Source organism: Pelophylax lessonae, assembly GCF_965119305.1.
Source record: "Pelophylax lessonae genome assembly, chromosome: 2".
Classification (NCBI taxonomy): Eukaryota; Metazoa; Chordata; class Amphibia; order Anura; family Ranidae; genus Pelophylax; species Pelophylax lessonae.
This window is the reverse complement of record NC_138769.1, coordinates 250,854,917-250,874,277: the sequence shown is the minus strand read 5'-3', so window position 1 is coordinate 250,874,277 and position 19,361 is coordinate 250,854,917. Positions and strand designations below refer to the sequence as shown.

Genomic DNA, 19,361 nt, shown 5'->3' with positions numbered 1-19,361 from the left:
GTTATCATCGCCACCTCCAGTCAATCTGGCCAGAAAACACTATGTCACACTAACATTATGGAGCAGTGATTTGTAGCAGCTACAGAATTGCTATCCTTGGTGTTTCTGTGGCAAAAAAAAATTATTGCACTCTATAAAAGGTCTGTTTTGCTGAAAGTTAAGCCCGCATTCACACCTCACATAGTTCACGCATATTTTTTGTTCATTTCCCAGCGACAAACATGCCAAAGAAGCTCCTGCACCTTTCTGGGTGTGGAGAGTCACATATGCATTTTGTCATGCAGCCAATGCACGTTGAAAAAATAGCTACTAGCCGTGTTTAGGGTGCTATTATTAATTATTGGCCCTGCAAGCACAAAAAATGCACCCCAAAATGCACACTTTTCCTGTGTGTTTTGTCTCTCGTTCAGAAAACACAAAGTGTGAATGAGACCTACAGTATGTAATTTGTAACTTAGCCATTGAGTGATTGACCTTTTGCAGTACTTGTGTCTAGTGAAAGAATGGCTAGCTTCAGTAGTTAAAGAAGTCATCTAATGCAGCTGCTGATCATCATAACCTAATAGGGATTTATATCTGCATACAGTAGATAAGCATTGTTGCCAAGTACAGCAGTAAATATGTAGCCAACTGCAAAGTAGGGATCGACCGATTATCGGCAAGGCCGATATATCGAGGGCCGATATGGACTTTCCCCGATATATCGGAATCAGCCAATATTGTCGATATTTTTGTGACGTCATTCTGCCTTCTTAGGCCGCCTCCCTCGCCTTGGACAGCCTCGTCTGGAGTCGGGACTAGTCTCGTGGGAGTGTATCACAGCCATACACCCGCAGCAGCCCGGTGCCAGCCAGCCACCCACACCCACAGGCCCTGTACCAACCAGCCAGCCACAGACACTGTACCAGTGAGCCAGCCAGCCACCCACAGGCCCTGTACCAGCCAGCCAGCCACCCACAGGCCCTGTACCAGCCAGCCACCCACAGCCCCTGTGCCAGCCACCCACCCACCACAGGGTGCTAGACAGCCAGCCACCCACCACAGGGTGCCAGACAGCCAGCCATCCAACCTGGGTGCCCAGACAGCCAGCCACCCACCACAGGGTGCCAGACAGCCAGCCACCCACCACAGGGTGCCAGCCAGCCATCCACCACAGGGTGCCAGCAAGCTAGCCACCCACCACAGGGTGCCAGACAGCCAGCCACCCACCACAGGGTGCCAGCCAGCTGTCCACCCACCACAGGGTGCCAGCCAACAAGCCAGCCATTAAACATTAAACAAAAATGAACATGTTCAGTACCAGATGTGTGTCAAAAATTGTCTTTATTTTTCAAAACTTTAAATGTACAAAATATTGGCCCATATCGGCCAATACCAATATGCGATGGCCAAAATATCGGTATCAGTATTGGCAACGAAAAACCGATATCCGTCTATCCCTACTGCAAAGTGCCAGAAAGATTTGTAGCTGATACAAATCATTATTTTCAAATTTGTATTTTGGCATGGTCCTTAAGCTGGTCCAGGAAGCAGAAATGTCAACAGTAATTAGCAAATGTGTGATTAGCACAATTTGGCTTGCAAAGTGTATACATGCTTTGGTAGGTAAACCAGTAAAGACTTATGGAATTTGTATTGAACTGTGCAATTAGCTGTTTGCCTGGAATTCAATTTAAATCAAATAGGGAGAGAACCTCTATAGGACAATAATGGTACTTTAACCACTCTACAACCGCTCACAGTAATACTACTGCGGCAGAGTGGTTCGTTATCGTCCAGCCACGTAGTATTAACGTGACTGGACACTCCCCCTTCTGGGCGGCGCTTGCGCGCCGCCGGAGGCTCGCTCCCGCTGTTTTCATTCACAGCGGGAGTCGGGCCAGGGGAGGAGCAGCGGCGATCGCCGCTGCTCTTACCCGATCGTCGGGGATCGAGTCTGGAGATCCGCCCGCTGTGTGTAAACACAGCGGGCGGATCTCCATAGTGACAGGGAGTGACAGATCGGACTGTTCAGCATAGCTGGACATCCGATCTGTCCATGACTCACACAGTCACCTCCCCCCCTACACGTCAGTAAGCACCAGGCATACATTAACCCCTCCCTCTCCAATAAAATTAACCCCTTCCCTGCCAGTGTCATTTTTACAGTAACAGTGCATATTTATAGCACTGATTACTGCAGTAATGTCACTGGTACCCCCAAAAGTGTCAAAAATGTCAGTCAGGGGTCCGGTCTGTCCGCCGCAATGTCGCAGTCCCGCAAAAAAAATTGCAGATCGCCGCCATTACGCGTTAAAAAAAAAAACACCAAAGATGACAGAAATCTTTCCCTTTGTTAGTAAACGCAATAACTTTTGCGCAAACCAATCAAAATACGCTTATTGCGATTTTTTTTACCAAACATAGGTAGCAGAAAACAAATTGGCCAAAAATTTTTTAAAAAATTGGTTTTTACATCTTTTTTGGGGGGAATTTCATATAAAAAAATGTTAAAAATATTGTTATTTTTTCAAAATAAACGCTCTTTTTTTGTTTATAGCGCAAAAAGTAAAAATCGCACAGGTGATCAAATACCACCAAAAGAAAGCTCTGTTTGTGGGAAAAAAAGGACGTAAATTTTGTTTGGGTACGGCGTCGCACGACCGCGCAATTGTCAGTTGAAGTCGCACAGCGCCGAATCGCAAAAAGTGGCCTGGACGGAAGACAGCAAAATCCTCCGGTGGTAAAGTGGTTAAAATCTAAGTGACTACTACATGTCAGGCGGCTCAGGCCTATTTGATAAATAAAATACAGACATGTTTGTGAAGACCCTTTAATGTTGCCCACCTCCCCAGGGTAATGGAATATGTGGTCATATGCTTTATACAAAGTTTTACCTTTTCCTCCTTTTAAGAATATATTTCTAGAATATTATCAACCCCCCAGCTGCAGAGAGAGAAAATGGAGTATACATTTTTGCTAGTGTAGTAATCCCTGTCTGGCTAAATCGGAAGTGGATCAGGGGACTATATTTTTGCATGAGCCCTGGAAACCATTATAACATTTCAAATTTATTTTACATTTACTGCACATACATGCATCTCTACACATGCCTTACACAGGAGTCCAGTAAGGTAGGTTCAGTGGGCTGGGGGTTGTTTTTTTGTTTTTAAAGTTTTTTTGTTTTCAATAATACCAAAATGGATGGCATTAAGCTTCACCCTACTGAATCCAAAAGCACCTTTTCAATTCCTACTTTATTTGTAGTCACACTACATTTTTGGTAAGTTGCATCTGTAAATTCTGGGAATTTAGGACTTGTCATTTTCAAATACTGAATACTGTTTTCATACAAGCCAAGCCAAGCAGATTTGAAATACAATAGACTTTGAAATTTAACAAATAATACTTTTTTTGCTACATGTTTCCAGAAAATGAGTTTTGTTAATTTAAATTATAATTAAAAAAAGCATGCATTGGGTTAAGCATTTATAGGCCAGGATTAGCAAATACCAACAGGTATTTTCAAGCCTTTCCCTTAGGCCACAAGCATGTGTAATCTTTAACAGAAGATTCTCACGAGGAGGGTGGTTTATAATACAGATGTTACTGATCTTTTACATGTAGAATCCGGAAAGTATTCACAGTGCTTCACTTTTTACACATTTTGTTACGTTACAGCTTTATTCCAAAATGGATTAAATTCATAATTTTCCTCAAAATTCTACAAATCTGCTGACAATGTGAAATAAGTTTGTTTGAAATCTTTGCAAAATTAAAAAAAAAAAAATCACATGTACAGAAGTATTCACAGCCTTTGCCCAATACATTGTTGAAGCACCTTTGGCACCAATTAAAGCCTCAAGTATTTTTGAGTATGATGCTACAAGCTGGGCACACCTATTTTTGGGAAATTTCTCCCACTCTTTTTTGCAGGACCTTTCAAGCTCCACCAGGCTGTATGGGGAGCATCAGTGCACAGCTATTTTCAGATCTCTGCAAACATATTCAATCGGGTTCATGCGTGGGCTCTGGCTGGGATACTCAAGGACATTCACAGAGTTGTCCTATAGCTACTCCTTTGTTATCTTGGCTGTGTGCTTAGGGTTGTTGTCCTGTTAGAAGATGAACCTTCGCCCTAGTCTGAGGTCCAGAGGGCTCTGGAGCAGGTTTTCGTCAAGGATGTCTCTGTACATTTCTGCATTCATCTTTCCCTAAATCCTGACTAGTTTCCCATTTCCTGCCACTAAAAAACATCCCCACACCATGATGCTGCCACCTCCATACGTCACTGTAGGGATGGTATTGGCCAGGTGATGAGCAGTGCCTGGTTTCCTCCAAACATGATGCTTGGCATTCAGGCCAAAAAGTTCAATCTTTGTTTCATAAGACCAGATAATTTTGTTTCTCATGGTCAAAGAGTCCTTCAGGTGGCATTTGGCAAACTCCAGGTGGGCTACCATGTGGCTTTTACAGAGAAGTAGCTTTCGTCTGGCCACTCTACCATACAGGCCTAATCGGTGGAGTGGTGCAGAGATGGTTGTTCTTCTGGAAGGTTCTCCTCTCTCCATAGAGAAACACTGGAACTCTGTCAGAGTGACCATGGGGGTTTTTTGGTCATCTCCCTGACTAAGGCCCTTCTATCCCAAACACTTAGTTTGGCAGGGCGGCCCACTCTAGCAAGAGTCCTGGTGGTTCCAAACTTCTCCTATTTACTGGTGATGGAGGCCACTGTGCTCATTGGGACCTTTATTGCTGCAGACATTTTTTCTGTACCCTTCCCCAGATCTCTGCTTCCATACAATCCTGCCTCGGAGATCTACAGACAATTCCTTGGACTTTATGGATTTGGTTTTAGCTCTGAAAAGCCCTGTTAACTGTGGGACCTTATATAGACAGGAGTGTGCCTTTCCAAATCATGTCCAATCAACTGGGATTACCACAGGGGGACACCAATCAAGTTTTAGAAACATCTCAAAGATGATCAATGGAATCAGGATCCACCTGAGCTCAATTTTGAGTGTCATGGCAATCGCTGTGAATACTTATGTACATGTGATTTTTTCGTTTTTTATTTTTAATAAATTGGCAAAGATTTCAAACAAACTTCTTTAAAAAAAATGTAATCCGTTTTGGAATAAGGCTGTAACATATCAAAATGTGGAAAAAACAAAATGCTGTGAATATTTTTCCGGATTCACTGTATGTTCAGAAAAAATATTTTTCACGTGTTTGACTTAAACGTGGGACTGTTATATTGAGAGTGGCATCCATATTTAAACAACGAGGCTGGAAAATGATTTCTTATGAAAAGGAAAACATGGGGATGTGTTAGCAGGTATCAAACATCTTATAAATGCTGCAATCACTATTCTGATCCTCAAGTATTCGCCAAATGCACTCCAATCCAGTGAAAAAGCTGATTCCATCACTATGGGATTGTAGAAACTTGTTTCAAAGCGACTGACACTGTAAACCCCCTATGACTCTGCACTTATAAATATGCGGGCGAATATGGGGACCTTCATCACCAGAGATATCTACAGCCTCAACAAAAAAAGGGGTAAGTCCACAAGTGTAATAAGTAAACAGTAGGCCCACATATATACAGAAATAAATATGCTGATCTTCCAGGAGAGAAGATGTATTTAAAACTAGGAATATGCCATATGTTAGTTTTACTGGAGCTTGCAAAATAACACACTTAGATCCCATTGATTCTGGCACAGAATCCAGACAGTACACAAAGAAGATGTGGAGTGTGTGGCAAGCTTTGACCTCTGTGTCTATTACAAAACCTAACAGTGCATGCACAGCCAAGCATCTACAAGTCATGAGCTTAATTACCATTTATAGGCATGCAAGAAATTAAAAATAACAATAATTAAAAGACAAAAACAGCATGATGGGTTACCTAAAGCCCCATCTATTTTCCTTTTAAAATAAGTCAACAGAACAAACAAATTGAACCTTGCAAGTTTAATAGATTGTTAAATATAGTTGCTGGAGAACTGATTTAAAAAAACTGGTGCAATGAAAACTGATTCTAAAAACCAGAGCAGGTGTTCATCTTTCGAAGTAAGCAAGTTCAAGGTTCTGTAAACGTATCTTATCTTTAGATATGGGCATTCCGAATCATAGTTAGTGTAAAAAGACTTTAGGAATTTTTAAGCTCTGGGTACAAAATTAGGATATGATGCATTTCAGATGGTAACGTTATGGGGTCTCCCAATAACATGCATCAGTCTTACTTCATCGATTGGATAGAAGAGTGCTCAGAATCTCAATCTTTGTTTCAAGCCGAGTGTAATAAACAAAGGAATATGGAAGTCTGTAAAGCAGATGAGGTGATATTTATTTAAAAAATGTAAGAATCCCTGCATGTAAGTTTATGTTTATTAGTCTATAGCTGTACCTTTATAATGATAAACTCCTATTTATGGGCAGCATTTATAATGCATGTGCCTTTGAAATGAAATTAGTATTAGTTTGGTTCCCCAGTTTGTACAGTACCAGTGCCTTCATATTCTCCAGCAGTAAATGCTAGCCTATTCTACAGCTATCCAAATAATATTATATTTCTCTCATTCAGCCCTGCGGCTTGAACTAGAGAAATCACTTGATTCCCCCAAACCATTTTAAACACACTCTCCCCCCCCCCCCCCAACCAGAGACACTCTCTCTGTATAAAGCTACATACATGAACAGGTGAATACCTGCTAAGTTCAACAAGGTATGGGATTGTTGGGTTAATAGCATGTCTACGGTATACGACTGATCCTGACGGATCCTATGGGATAGGGTTTGCCAGGGCAAGTGGAACAATACCACAATATCAGGCGGGGAATAAGGGTATATACTGTATGTGTATACCGTATATACTCGAGTACAAGCCTAGTTTTTTAGCATGTTTTTTCATGCTGAAAATGCCCCCCTCGGCTTATACTTGAGTCACTGGCTTCACTGTGTTTTTAAAAATGGCGCCGCTCGGCGCCGATGTGTCACTGCGCATGTGCGGCATGCCCGGAAATAGCCGAATGTGTTCGGGTTTTCCCGAGCATCGGCGGCGCATTTGCGGTGACATAGTATTGGCGCCGGGCGGCACGATTTTTAAATCAAAAGCGGCTCACCGACAGGTAAGTGAGACTCCTCCGCAGCCCCTGCATTTCCTCATGCAGTGTTGCGGGCATGGTACAGGACATTCTCCTGTACCATGCCCGCAGCACTGCATCTCCTGTGCCATGCCTGTACATACTGTGCCATGCCTGTACTTACTGTGCCATGCCTATACCTACTGTGCCATGCCTTTACATACTGTGCCATGCCTATACCATCACCTGTGCCATGCCTATACCATCACCTGTGCCATGCCTATACCATCACCTGTGCCATGCCTATACCATGCCTGTACCATGACCCGTGCCATGCCTTTACCATGACCTGTGACATGCCTGTACCATGACCTGTGACATGCCTGTACCATCACCTGTGCCCTTACCTGTGCCATGCCCTTACCATGACCTGTGCAATGCCTATACTATGACCTGCACCATTTCCTGTACCATGCCCGCAGCCCCTGTTTTGGGTCTTGTAGTGGTCCAGTCGGGTCCAGTAGCTGCTGCATTTCCCACCCTAGGCTTATACTCGAGTCAATAAGTTTTCCCACTTTTTTGTTGTAAAATTAGTAACAAGCTGGCTGTTGGTGTGTTGTTTTGTTTTGGTTTAATGTATGTATGGATGGCCCAATAGAGGGCTGTTGTAAATATCTGTTCTTTTTTGTATGGAAACTAATAAAAAACAATTAAAAAAAAAAAAGTTCAAATTCCAACCTCGAGACAACCTTTTTATGTTCTCTTGCATGGGTTTCCTACGACACTCAAAAGACATGCTGATAGGTAAATTTGCCCTAGTATTTGTGTGCGTGCATGTTTGTAGGGACTTTAGACTGTAAGCTCTGTGAGGGGAAGGACTAATTTGAATGTACAGTATATGTAAAGTGCTGCATAAACTTCCAGTGCTATATAAATACTTGTAGTAAATAAATGATGGGAGGACCCAGGGCCTATTTTGGCTTTCAGCTCTCCCGTTTACCTAAACAACAATTTAGTCTATAACTTTTTAACAAAAAACTTGTAATTACCTTGCTATATATAGACAATTCAGGGGCAACATACTTTCAGTATGATACCTTTGGAAATTCAGCTGCCAGCTAAATACAAGGCATAAGGGAGACATGTAATATCGCATTTAAAATCCAAGGGTTAGAAAGACCAGACATATTTTACACAACCAGTCTGCAGTTCCTCCCTTGTAACTCTGTGCAAGAGGCAGTGCCCTCTGAGCTATTTCCATTGTGAACTCCTCTTTTGTATTTGTTAAAAGGGCTCAAAACCAAAACCCTAGTCCCACATCCAGTATTAAAACGTTACCAGCTGACAGTTATGTAAGTGTATGAAAGGTCATTTGTTATAAATGGACCTGCTGGCAATAACTTGATTTCAAAAACTGAAGACAGGCATTTTCTTGCCAAACAGTCATGGATTCATGGGAGGTTACACTGTCTCAATGTCCTGGGCAAAGGCACTCGTATTCCTTATGAAAACTAACAGGAAGGAAATATTGTATTTACAATAAATCCTTTAGGCTACCCTAAAGAAAAGTTACTTCTAAAATGTTAGAATCCCTTCTTGGAAATCTTCTATTGTTTATAAAAAGTAACCAAAAAAAAAGAGTGTATTGACAATGAATCCTTTAAGCTAGCCTTAAGGAGAAATAAGCCAGTTCAATAAAAACCGGACTACATCCAGGCTGTGTGTATGCCAGTCTCTCCGACCAGCCGGCTTCTGTCGGACGAGCATGCTGTAAAACCAGCAGCATACCGACTATCGATCATCACTCTCAGCCAATGGCTGAGAGCGCTGATCGGATCGTTCTGATGGGGGGGGGCCACCCCCTGTCAGAGCGCAACAGCTCCACGGGGGAGATCACTATTCTAACGTTGGATAGTGTAATCCAGGCTTAAGGGCTCATTAACATTATGTCCAATAGCCTGCGGGTTTTTTCACACTAGATGGGCTAAATGCAGGTCACTGATGGAGCACATAGATGTGATGCACTGGGTGATCATAATATAAATGTTAAAAAAATTTCTGTGCTATCAATGTGTATAAACCACCTATTACTCAACTCTATATACTATGAGAAGCAGCTAGTGCCACTAAGCATCACAAGTCATAAAAAAAAGTGCTACGCTCTCCTTCAATTAAGTGCATTTAAATTATAGTGCATAAATAAATATCTAAAAATAGTGTAAAACATTGTAAAAATCATCTATATAGATGATTTTTTTACACTGTTTTCAGATATGTATTTATGCAATATAATTTGAATGTACTGCACTTTTTTGTGACTGGATGATTATTGTTGCTGTGCAGTGTCATGAATGAAGCGTCTATGAGACACTTCGATAAAATTTTTTAAAAAAAAGAAGCAGTGCGATGCTCTGTAATGCGCATAACACCGCTGCCAGCCAGAACCAGCACTGACACTAACCCGTTTGGTAAAACATTGCATTTAACAGTGCAGGCTTGTGTAAAGCTTTAAAAAAAAAAAAAAAAAATTAGAAAAAGTAACTTCTAAAATGTTAGGTCCTCCTATAAAAATCTGATATTTTTCACCAAAAGCAACAGAAATGTCCTTTCCGTTGCAAAAAATAATTTAGGCTAGTTTTAATATTTTAAAGAAATTATTAGGCTTTTTTTTAAATTCCTTTTTATTCTCCTGCAGCCTTTTCTATTCACCTTGCCTGTTAGTCCACCGCTATTGAGACACCCATGCATGCGCAATTCTGGCAGTGCTGTATGCCTTCATAGACACACACAGCATCCAGCATGCAGGGAATCCAGAAAAATGTGGATAGAGATGGCCAGCAGACAGACAGCACTCACAATATGAAAGGAGATTTTTCAAGCAAGTTTACATTGGATAGTCAAATATAACTATTAGTTGTATTGCTATTACAATGCTAATGTTATGAAATGAAAGTGTGTGCTGTGATCATACTTTTCAGGTAAATAAAACCATATAATTTAGTATCACTTGAATGACCATATGCTTTACCATTACAAGCTTTATCACTTTCCATCCATTTTCTAAGGACACTGACCCATAAAACTTTTTGTACAACACTAGATAATAGAAACTAGAAACCACTTAACAAGGCCATTTATTGGATTGTGATAGGCAGATGATCTATCACTGTCTAAAGATGTAGATAGTGAAATTGCTCAGACCAATAAAGTTTATTCAAAGTTTAAATAATTATAGCAAATCTTAAAAAAAACTTCCCACTCTCTCAGTACAAGACATACAGCAAAATGCTACTTACACCAATCAACCCCTTTTGGCCAATTCAGCCATCTTAAGGTGCTAACAACAAAATGTCTACAGTAAATTTTAAAGGGTAAACACTTGCATTAACCACACTCCTGCCAATAAGGTCTCATTGGTAAATAATGTGTAAGTGTGTTGTGAATATGCCATATTGAGGGATAGAACTTTACCAACAACAAAGTCTGATTAAGCAGTTGAGCTAGGGTATGCTATTTTCCTTCATTGGTATGGAATACATTGTAGTTAAAGGGAAACTTTCCATGCGGATATAGTAATCATTAAAAAAGAAAATAAAACACATAAAAATAAAAACAACAATAAATGAAAAATCTCAGAACTAACTATAGTATGAATCATTTGCTAATACATACATATACAACGTACAAATATATTCTCTTCACCCCACTTGGCCATATAGAGATTGGCCAGGCAGGAGTCAATTTCACTCCCATGGCATACCCTTTATTTGTATATAATAATCATAATCAACCCAAAAATAATTTCCTGGCATTGCAAATTTTTAACATTACATCAAAAACAACACCTTAATGTCCCTTCAATGCCTAAATACTAACATTTACCCTTATATATAACCCCAGTTGCCCTCCATCATTGACTTCAATTTTATTTTTCTTCAACCACCACTGGGAGCTGTTTTTAAAGCTTAAACTGTCTATGCTGTAATCAGTTCTCTTCCAGATTTTATTCAATACTCTCCAAGTTATGTACCCTACTCAATGCTGGTTTCTGATTGGTCCAGACCAGAAGCCAACACTGAGCTATTCCCACTTTTCTGGAGTGGGAAATTGTGCCCTGTCCCAAATGCTGCATCCACATAGCCCCCACCACACCACAACACAGGCTTTTCCCCCCAGGAGCAGAGGTCAGGTCAGTAAAATATCTTGCCCTGAGTACCTGTCTGAGCCAATGTATTTAGTATTTGCAATGCAGCAACTTACAGCATCAGCAGTAACTTCCAACGGTGGGCAGCTATTACAAAAAATATCAAATTATGTAATGGAGGAGAGGCATGGCAACATGTATCAAAGTGCTTCAATCATAAGGAAGGAGGGGTCCATTTATAGTATGTGATTCCAATTAGATTTTTTTGGTTTTAAAAAATGGTTTCATGGTATCCTACATTGTGCCCACCATGAAACCTTAAAGTGTATCTATATCAAAAACAATTTTTAGTTTTGATAGCATGTTGAAGAATTACAACTCCTGTCAGGTTTTACTGCAATCGGACAGAATCCTTTAGTTCCTGTCTGGTAAAAAGGCTGTCCCCTGGGCAGAAAGTGAGGAGAAATCTCTCTAACAGCTTCACAGAGAAACGCAACTATATATATATATATTTTTTTTTTTATTATTATTATTTATTTGGGGAATGTTAGAATCTTTTTTGGATTTTTTATTGTTACCCTGTTGTAGATTTTCCCTCACTTCCTGTCTGAGGTTTTCCCAGAACAGAAAGTGAAGGAGAATCTCTAACAGAGCTCCAGATAGCAGTATAAAATGACAGGGTTGTAAGCTTTCCCTGCTTTGTCCAAAAATAGAAAAAAATGTTTTGGGTAGAGATACAATTCAAAACCTACCCTGCCAACCTTAAAATGCACTAATCAGAATACTGGGCAATATAAACCACACATACGCAATAAAGAAAAAAATGCACACACAGAGGAGACCTTAAGAAAGTATGTTTTGACATAAGTCTTCTCTACTTCTTGAAACAGACAGATCTTACTGGATTGAACAGACAAATTCTGTATAACATTTCTATATAAAATAAGGATTATGAAGCTTGTCAATCAAACTAGCATTGAATAGCATTGCCTTTATTATTTTCTACACTTTTCTACAAAAAAACACCAGCTATCAATACACAAGCAGGGACAAATCAGAGTTTAAAATCCTCAAATATAAAGGCATACTGTTGCTTGCACTGCACATACCTCTCCGAAGGGCGTACAGTAGCTTTCAGGCCTCTCCATTCCACATGTTGAGGAAGCTCTTAGGAGATTGGTTCTTCCAATCAATAGGTCTCCCGCTGCAGGGTAACATGCTCCACGAGCGCAATCTTGCTGAGCATTTGCAAAGGACAGAAAACCTATGAAGAGTAAAACCACACATTTGTTTAAAAGAATGAATATGTTATGAACATTACATTAAGAAATTATAACATACAGAAGAAAAAACAGGTACTGTCACCTTCTTCAAAACTGACATTGTTTAAAGTGTAATTAAACCCAGGCTTTGAAAAACTCTCATTACATCACTGTTCATACTTACTAAGCCTCTAAAGCGTTTGTTATGGGTAGAGTGAAATATACCTGGTTGATCCTGCCTTCAACTGTCCCTCCCATCTTCTCTGCGTCCCTACTGCAGCCTAAGATTGTGTAAAACAGCTGGTGTGCTTTACTGAGCATGCTTAATTTCAGATTCCTTGCTCCTTTTTCTTATCTGTGAAGCTCACATGAGTATAGAGTCACACATGTGGGTGTATACACAGTGGTAAATGACACTCCCTTCCATACCTCCTCCTCCATGTCCTCTTATTGATAAACATGAGAGCGAGAAATAGTATGCTGATTGATTACATTCACTAAGAAACTCACAAAAATGCTACATTCAATAAGAAACTCACAAAAAAGCTTAGTTTTATTATAAATCGGTATTAAATACATCACACGTAATTGCTAATACATGTAAAGTTAAAAAAGTGTCTTGGATGCAGATGCCGTCTGAACAAAACGAAAGCTAGTGTCAATAATTTCTGACTCTGCCTATACCATATTAACCACTTCTGGACCGCCGCTGCAGTTTTATGTCGGTATTTTGACGTTAAATACTGGGGTTATGTCACATGACACAGAGGAGAAAAAATGGCTAATTGGGCACAATTTGGACATTTTCACTTACGGGTGTACTCACTTTTGTTGCCAGCAGTTAAAACATTAATGGCTGTGTGTTGAGTTATTTTGAGGGCACAGCAAATTTGCACTGTTATACAAGCTGTACACTCACTACTTTACATTGTAGCAAAGTGTAATTTCTTCAGTGTTGTCACATGAAAAGATCTAATATAATATTTACAAATATGTGAGGGGTGTACTCACTTTTGTGAGATACTGTATATGGTTCATGTGAATGAATTATGGAAATATCACTTCTCTGTTTAATATCGACTACTAATGTCACTAAGTTTTAGAGATTGTAAGGGAAAACAGACGCATACTGTGTCTAAAAACATTGTAACTTTCGCCCTGTGATACATGTATTGGCTTGTAAGGTGTGATTTGTATAAATTGTTCTGAATGAATGAGTAATTTAATCAGAGCATGGAAACTCCCAGAATTCTGCTCTGATTCTTCAGTCCCAAAAACTGTTCTCCATAAAATGTAAAGCCTAAGTTTAGTTTAGTTTTTCTTTTTTAATCAGCACAAAGGATGGCTACTAAGTTGAATGAGAAATGTTCCTTCTTTTGGTGGCTACTGTCCTGCAGTGCAGCAGTGGTTAATACCAGCCAATGGACCTGTCATGGGCCCCATTCCAAGCTGGGTTTCCTGCGATTAGCTGCAGGCAGGAAGCCCTATTGAAAGCAATAGTGGGGCTGAAAGCTCCTGCAGCTATTTGCAATTTGATTGCATGTAGTCACTCATGCAGTGATTACCTGCAGATGATTGGCACTGGATGCAGACAGTCTATGCAGCTAAACACACAGAACCCTGCTGGATCACCCTCAACTAATAGCAACTAGCCTTATTTACAAGTGTGAATGGGCCATAGCCACTTGTCAAGAGTGCTGCATATGTTCACCCTTTCCACCCCTTCTCTTTTCATAGAAGCAATACTATAGCTTCCAGACATGAAAAGTGCCTTACAACATATTTATGAAGCAGGTGGAACTTTTATTAATTTACTCATCCTGTAAGCATAAAGCTATTATCATTGCTGGAAGCTTTAGTACAGGTTCTATGAATGCAAGACGAGAGTGGAAAGGGCAGGCATAGTGGGCACTCTTTGTGAGTGCCTAGAACAGGTCCAGTGGCTTGTATGAACATTAGCAGCACTGGAACATTCTTATTGCAGGGGTATTGGGGGCATAGGATGGAAGACTTCAACTAAAGCCTCGTACACACGCATCGAAAATCGGCAGGGAATTTTCGTCCAACGACCGATCTGCCGATTTTCGGCTTGTTAGTATGATGCTTCCGACAACCAACTCCGACTTTTCGGCCTGGTGTGCAGGCTATAAAATTTTTGTCCGCCGTCAAAACACGGCCGATTTTCGTGCAGTCAGTACAGATTTCGACAGGGAAAAATCTAATGAGGAAGTCTGGGCATGCTCAGAGAAGAAAGAACACAAAGAAAGCAATCCAACACATGACATCACTTCTGAAGTAGAATTCTGTCTGGCGAGAAAATTTGTGTGCAGTCTAGGCACATTCCAACCAACAAAACACCACTCTGGACAAAAGACGGACGATCGGTCGTCCGATAATCGTTGCATGTGTACAAGGCTTTAGACAGCAGTCACCAGCACATAGGACACTTCTCATGAGTAAGTATTATCCCTTTTGCTGCTTTAAAAAAAGCATTTAATATTAGGTTTCCACCTAAGCTAGGCTCCACCCATACAAACATACATCTTTATAACTCAAAGAGATTCATTATAGAATTTAAGGGTAACTGATTTATTATCACATTTATTGTTTCACAAGGATCATTGCACAAATCCTTGGTGCAATGTTTCCTATAAATCAATGAACATATTGCTCAGAATAAGGGCAATGAAGCACAGAAATTCCATACTCTAGTGTCAATCTCCTTGAAACTAGTAAAAATGTATCTAAAGCCAAACCTTTTTTTTATTCTAGGCAGAGTGGGAAATGGTTAAAACTCCTGTAGGCCATCTGTATCCCATGTGGAAGATTTCCTTTGAGTTCCTGTCCTGTAAGTGAGTTACCACCAAAAATGCCCAAATGGAATATTTTCGTTCTATATCTATGCTGGTGGCAACTCTAAAAATGTTGGATTTTTCCTCACCTTCTATAACAATCACAATGGTCACATGAAGAAGTAGAGACTAGAGAGTATTCTCAGCAGGAACAAAGATAGCAGTAAAAGTCATTCCATACACCATCCAAAATTAAAAAATTTCAAGCATATTGGTAACAAAAACCTTTTTTTCTGTTGTTTCGGATAGAATGGAAAGAGTAAGACCTCTGACAGTTCACCCTCTCCTTTCTCCTGGTAACCACTTTCTCCAGGCCTTAAAGCAAAGCAAAGTCTAAAGTTGACACTAGAACAGTAATAGAGGGAAAGTCTTCCAATGGGAACACTTATTCCGGTGAAAAGTATCTAAGAGGTAAATCCATTCACTTTGTAGAGATTTCCTTTCACTTCCTGTTGTGTCTCTGAAAATGAATACATAACTCTAAAGGTAAAAGTTGTAGCCACCGCTCAAAGGATGAAAGTAAAATAAAACCTGGTACAGTATGGGAAATGTTCACAAATATCAGAATTTGTGTTTTACATTTTGTTAAAAAAAAAAAAAAGAAAGAAATAAAGCTATAAACAGGTGGGAGGTTGTTTTATTTTAAACACATTCACTTTTTAATCACTGTTTGCCTTTTAGCAGGAAAGACAACATAACTGCTCTCACTGGCACAGGCAATCTGCACATAAGCCCCCACCATCACCATATGCCTGTACCTGCTATAGACTACATGCCTAGACTACATGCCCACTATCACACTGGGCATTTTGAAAATAAGGAACCACATTTGTGGTCTATTCCTCATAATACACCTTTTCATGTCTGAAAAGCATGCATGCTGAAATCAGCATAGCTGGAGACCTATTGTTTGTCATCTGTTGCAATGGAGACAGCCTAGAATGCCAGGCTTCACATTTCTTTTAATCTTTATTATTGTTGTAAAGAAATCTGTGAAGTCTTTTATAACAAACATTACCTAACCTAACATTTACTAATGCGCTGAATAAAACAAACACACAATGAGAATTATTGGTACAAAATAATCTACCCTGAAGGGATAACAAACAAAGCAAGGCTTACCAAAAAGTACAATGCACAGCCACATTCTTTGTTCTTGAGTGCTGCACACCTGTAAGTGAAAATATGAAATGTTACTGAACGTAAAGCTTTGGTCTTCAAAGCATAGTCTGATTTTATAATTGTTCTATATGCAAAGATTTATTCAAAAATAAAAAAATAAAAAATATTTAGAGACAAAATTAACCTTTATTTATTACTAGTAATATTAGAGTAAAAAAAAAAATGTCTGCACAATGGAAACCTGGACCACTGCACTCATGCACAGCCCAGCAGTATAGAAACATAGAAACATAGAATGTGTCGGCAGATAAGAACCATTTGGCCCATCTAGTCTGCCCAATATATCTGAATCCTATGAATAGTCCCTGGCCCTATCTTAGTATGGATCTACTTCCACTCCAATCCATAGTCCTTCAGTGGACAGCACTGCATGGGGAGTGTGAGCAATGCTGATTGGATCCCAGTAGCTGAGATTCTGTATTAGACCACTTGATGACCGGACAATTACCCTGTTTATGAAAGCAGCAGACCGGATCTCCAGCATGTTATCAACACATGGCAGTTTGCTATAGAGCTAAAGTACTAACACGTTAACAAAAAAAAAATCTTTACTTATTAAGCCAGCCTGAAAGCATCTCACTATTAATTCAATAAGGCTTAATTGGCCTTTAATCTGAGAATCACAAAACTCCAACAAAAATAAGGATATGTGTATAATTAAACAGGAATCTGATTTAAGGCTAAGCTACAATCATCTAGATTAGGGTGATTTGTCCCAATTCCTTGACCAATTGGCTCATTTCTAATTGTCACATTTTGGAAACAAATTTACTTTGCGGCCTACATACATGTAGAACATTGAAGATAGGATGCGGTTACACCCATGTAGATTTACCCATAGACAGAAAATAACTAGATAAGGTATGCCGCTAGCTTCCAAAACCTATTAACCATTCAACAAAAATATTGTTATATTCAATTATTACACCGTTACATCTTTGGTCAACACAACACCTAATATTATCTATTTAGGTCAGTGATGGTGAACCTTGGCACCCCAGATGTTTTGGAACTACATTTCCCATAATGCTTATGCACTCTACATTGTTGAGTTAAGCATCATGGGAAATGTAGTTCCAAAACATCTGGGGTGCCAAGGTTCACCATCACTGATTCTGGCTGTCTAAACACAAGCTTGTTTCAGTACAGGGCTTAAAGAGAGTTTTTAACCTTCCAAAAAAGGGACAGTTTCTATTTAAACTCTGACAAATGTCCTACAAACAGGCTGGTTTTGGACTTTCACCAGGGTGCAATTAAACCCCTACTCCAGTTTCCATTTTTGGTGGGTTAGGCTTAAAAATATTGCCATGGCAGTTATGTTTAAGAGCTGATGATGAGGACAACTAAAAATATTTCTGCTCGGCATAGTTAAAACCAAATTAGGCAATGTACAATTTGCAGTCAACTAAACCACTAGTACAGAGAATACAGTTTGTGGTAATAAGGTTATTTTTTTGATTTACAAGAGCATGTCAAAAGTTATGTGGTCCCTTATTATCTTAGACGAGATCACCCTAGGCTGTAAATATCATACTCTTTTTGTTCATCAATAATGTCTTCAGTGCATGGATAGACACATTATTTGCACAATGCTGGGATATATGCGCAACCTACAACATCGTATCAGCTATCACCATATACATTACCATAGTATAAATGAACATACATACAGTATAGTGTTATTGGACAAAACAAAGTGTAATGTGAAATCAATCTTCTGACTATTCTTAACACTTAAAAGGGTTACATCTCCTTTGGGTTATTGAACTTTGCACATCATCAATTTACTTTGTACTTTCTTGTTCATAAGTCTAATAGACTTTTGGTTGCAGATAAGACCAGTGGGACTCATTTTTCTTGGTTTAACACTTTTGCCTTAGAAATAATGTTTAATTAAATTATATATTGTTATGTGTAGTGTTATTATGGTTACTAGCTAAATTTTTACCAAAACATGTATAAATAAATCACCAAAATGTATCCCTTAAACCATTTCCAGGTTGTCACTTATACGTTCTTGCAAATACCGCTATCCTTAAGCCCTAATACACTTACAGGAAGAAAACTATACAGATTATTTTCTCCCAACATACACAAAAAGAAATATCTCTGTATACTTTCAGTGGAACATTTGTCTCTTTATACGAAATTCAGCCTTGGGTCAATAAAATGTACAGGAGAACTATGCACAGCTTTCAGTGTTGTAGTTAGACTCACCTTGACTTTCACTTTCCTGATATCCAATTCTGTGAAGTTGTTTCCTCCTCCACCCCAAATCCCTACTGTAATTCTTCTTCTTGAGCTCGCTTTTTAAAGCCAGGTACACCTACAAGTCTACGCAGTGTATGTGATAAGGGTGTGTGTCAGTATCCTCATCAGACATACACACCCAAACATGGTTACTCATCACATACCATACCTTAGACACAGCACGCCAGCTGCACAGGTAAAGCTCTATGCACAGGACAATATCAAGCTACTAAATCTCAGTCTGCCCAAGATGAGACTGCCAGCCGTTCTGGCAGCGTGACAGTTAGTTATTATGAACCTAACACTCATCCACAGGTTTGAACAAAACTGTAACACTTAGGAGTTACCCATAACTTCTGGGAGGAGGCTGGCATTGAAGTATTGCTTTAACGTCTGTATATTCTACAGTACTAAGAAGTTAGTGATCTGGTGTGAATTTTCAGCTGTGGCTAGAATTTTATTACTCTTTTTTTTTTAACTCTCAGTAGAGAGGATTGGAGATACAGTGGATATAAAAAGTCTACACACCCCTGTTAAAATGTCAGCTTTTTGTGATGTAAAAAAAATGAGACAAAGATAAATCATTTCAGAACTTTTTCCA

The 19,361-nt window shown here is 39.5% G+C and overlaps 1 protein-coding gene across 1 annotated transcript in view; it reads right to left on the bottom strand.

Moving 5' to 3' along the window:
• The window catches only part of LAMB3 (laminin subunit beta 3), a 105,517-nt gene extending 86,620 nt beyond the window's left edge, over window positions 1-18,897 (bottom strand). The window contains exons 1-3 of the mRNA XM_082244658.1: window positions 18,728-18,897; window positions 16,451-16,499; window positions 12,324-12,478 (exon numbers count right to left, since the gene is read on the bottom strand). Coding sequence (XP_082100784.1) covers window positions 12,324-12,478; window positions 16,451-16,475 — 180 coding nt within the window. The 5' untranslated portion in view covers window positions 16,476-16,499; window positions 18,728-18,897. The remainder of the gene's footprint in view (window positions 1-12,323; window positions 12,479-16,450; window positions 16,500-18,727) is intronic.
• Between the last annotated feature and the right edge of the window lie 464 nt (window positions 18,898-19,361).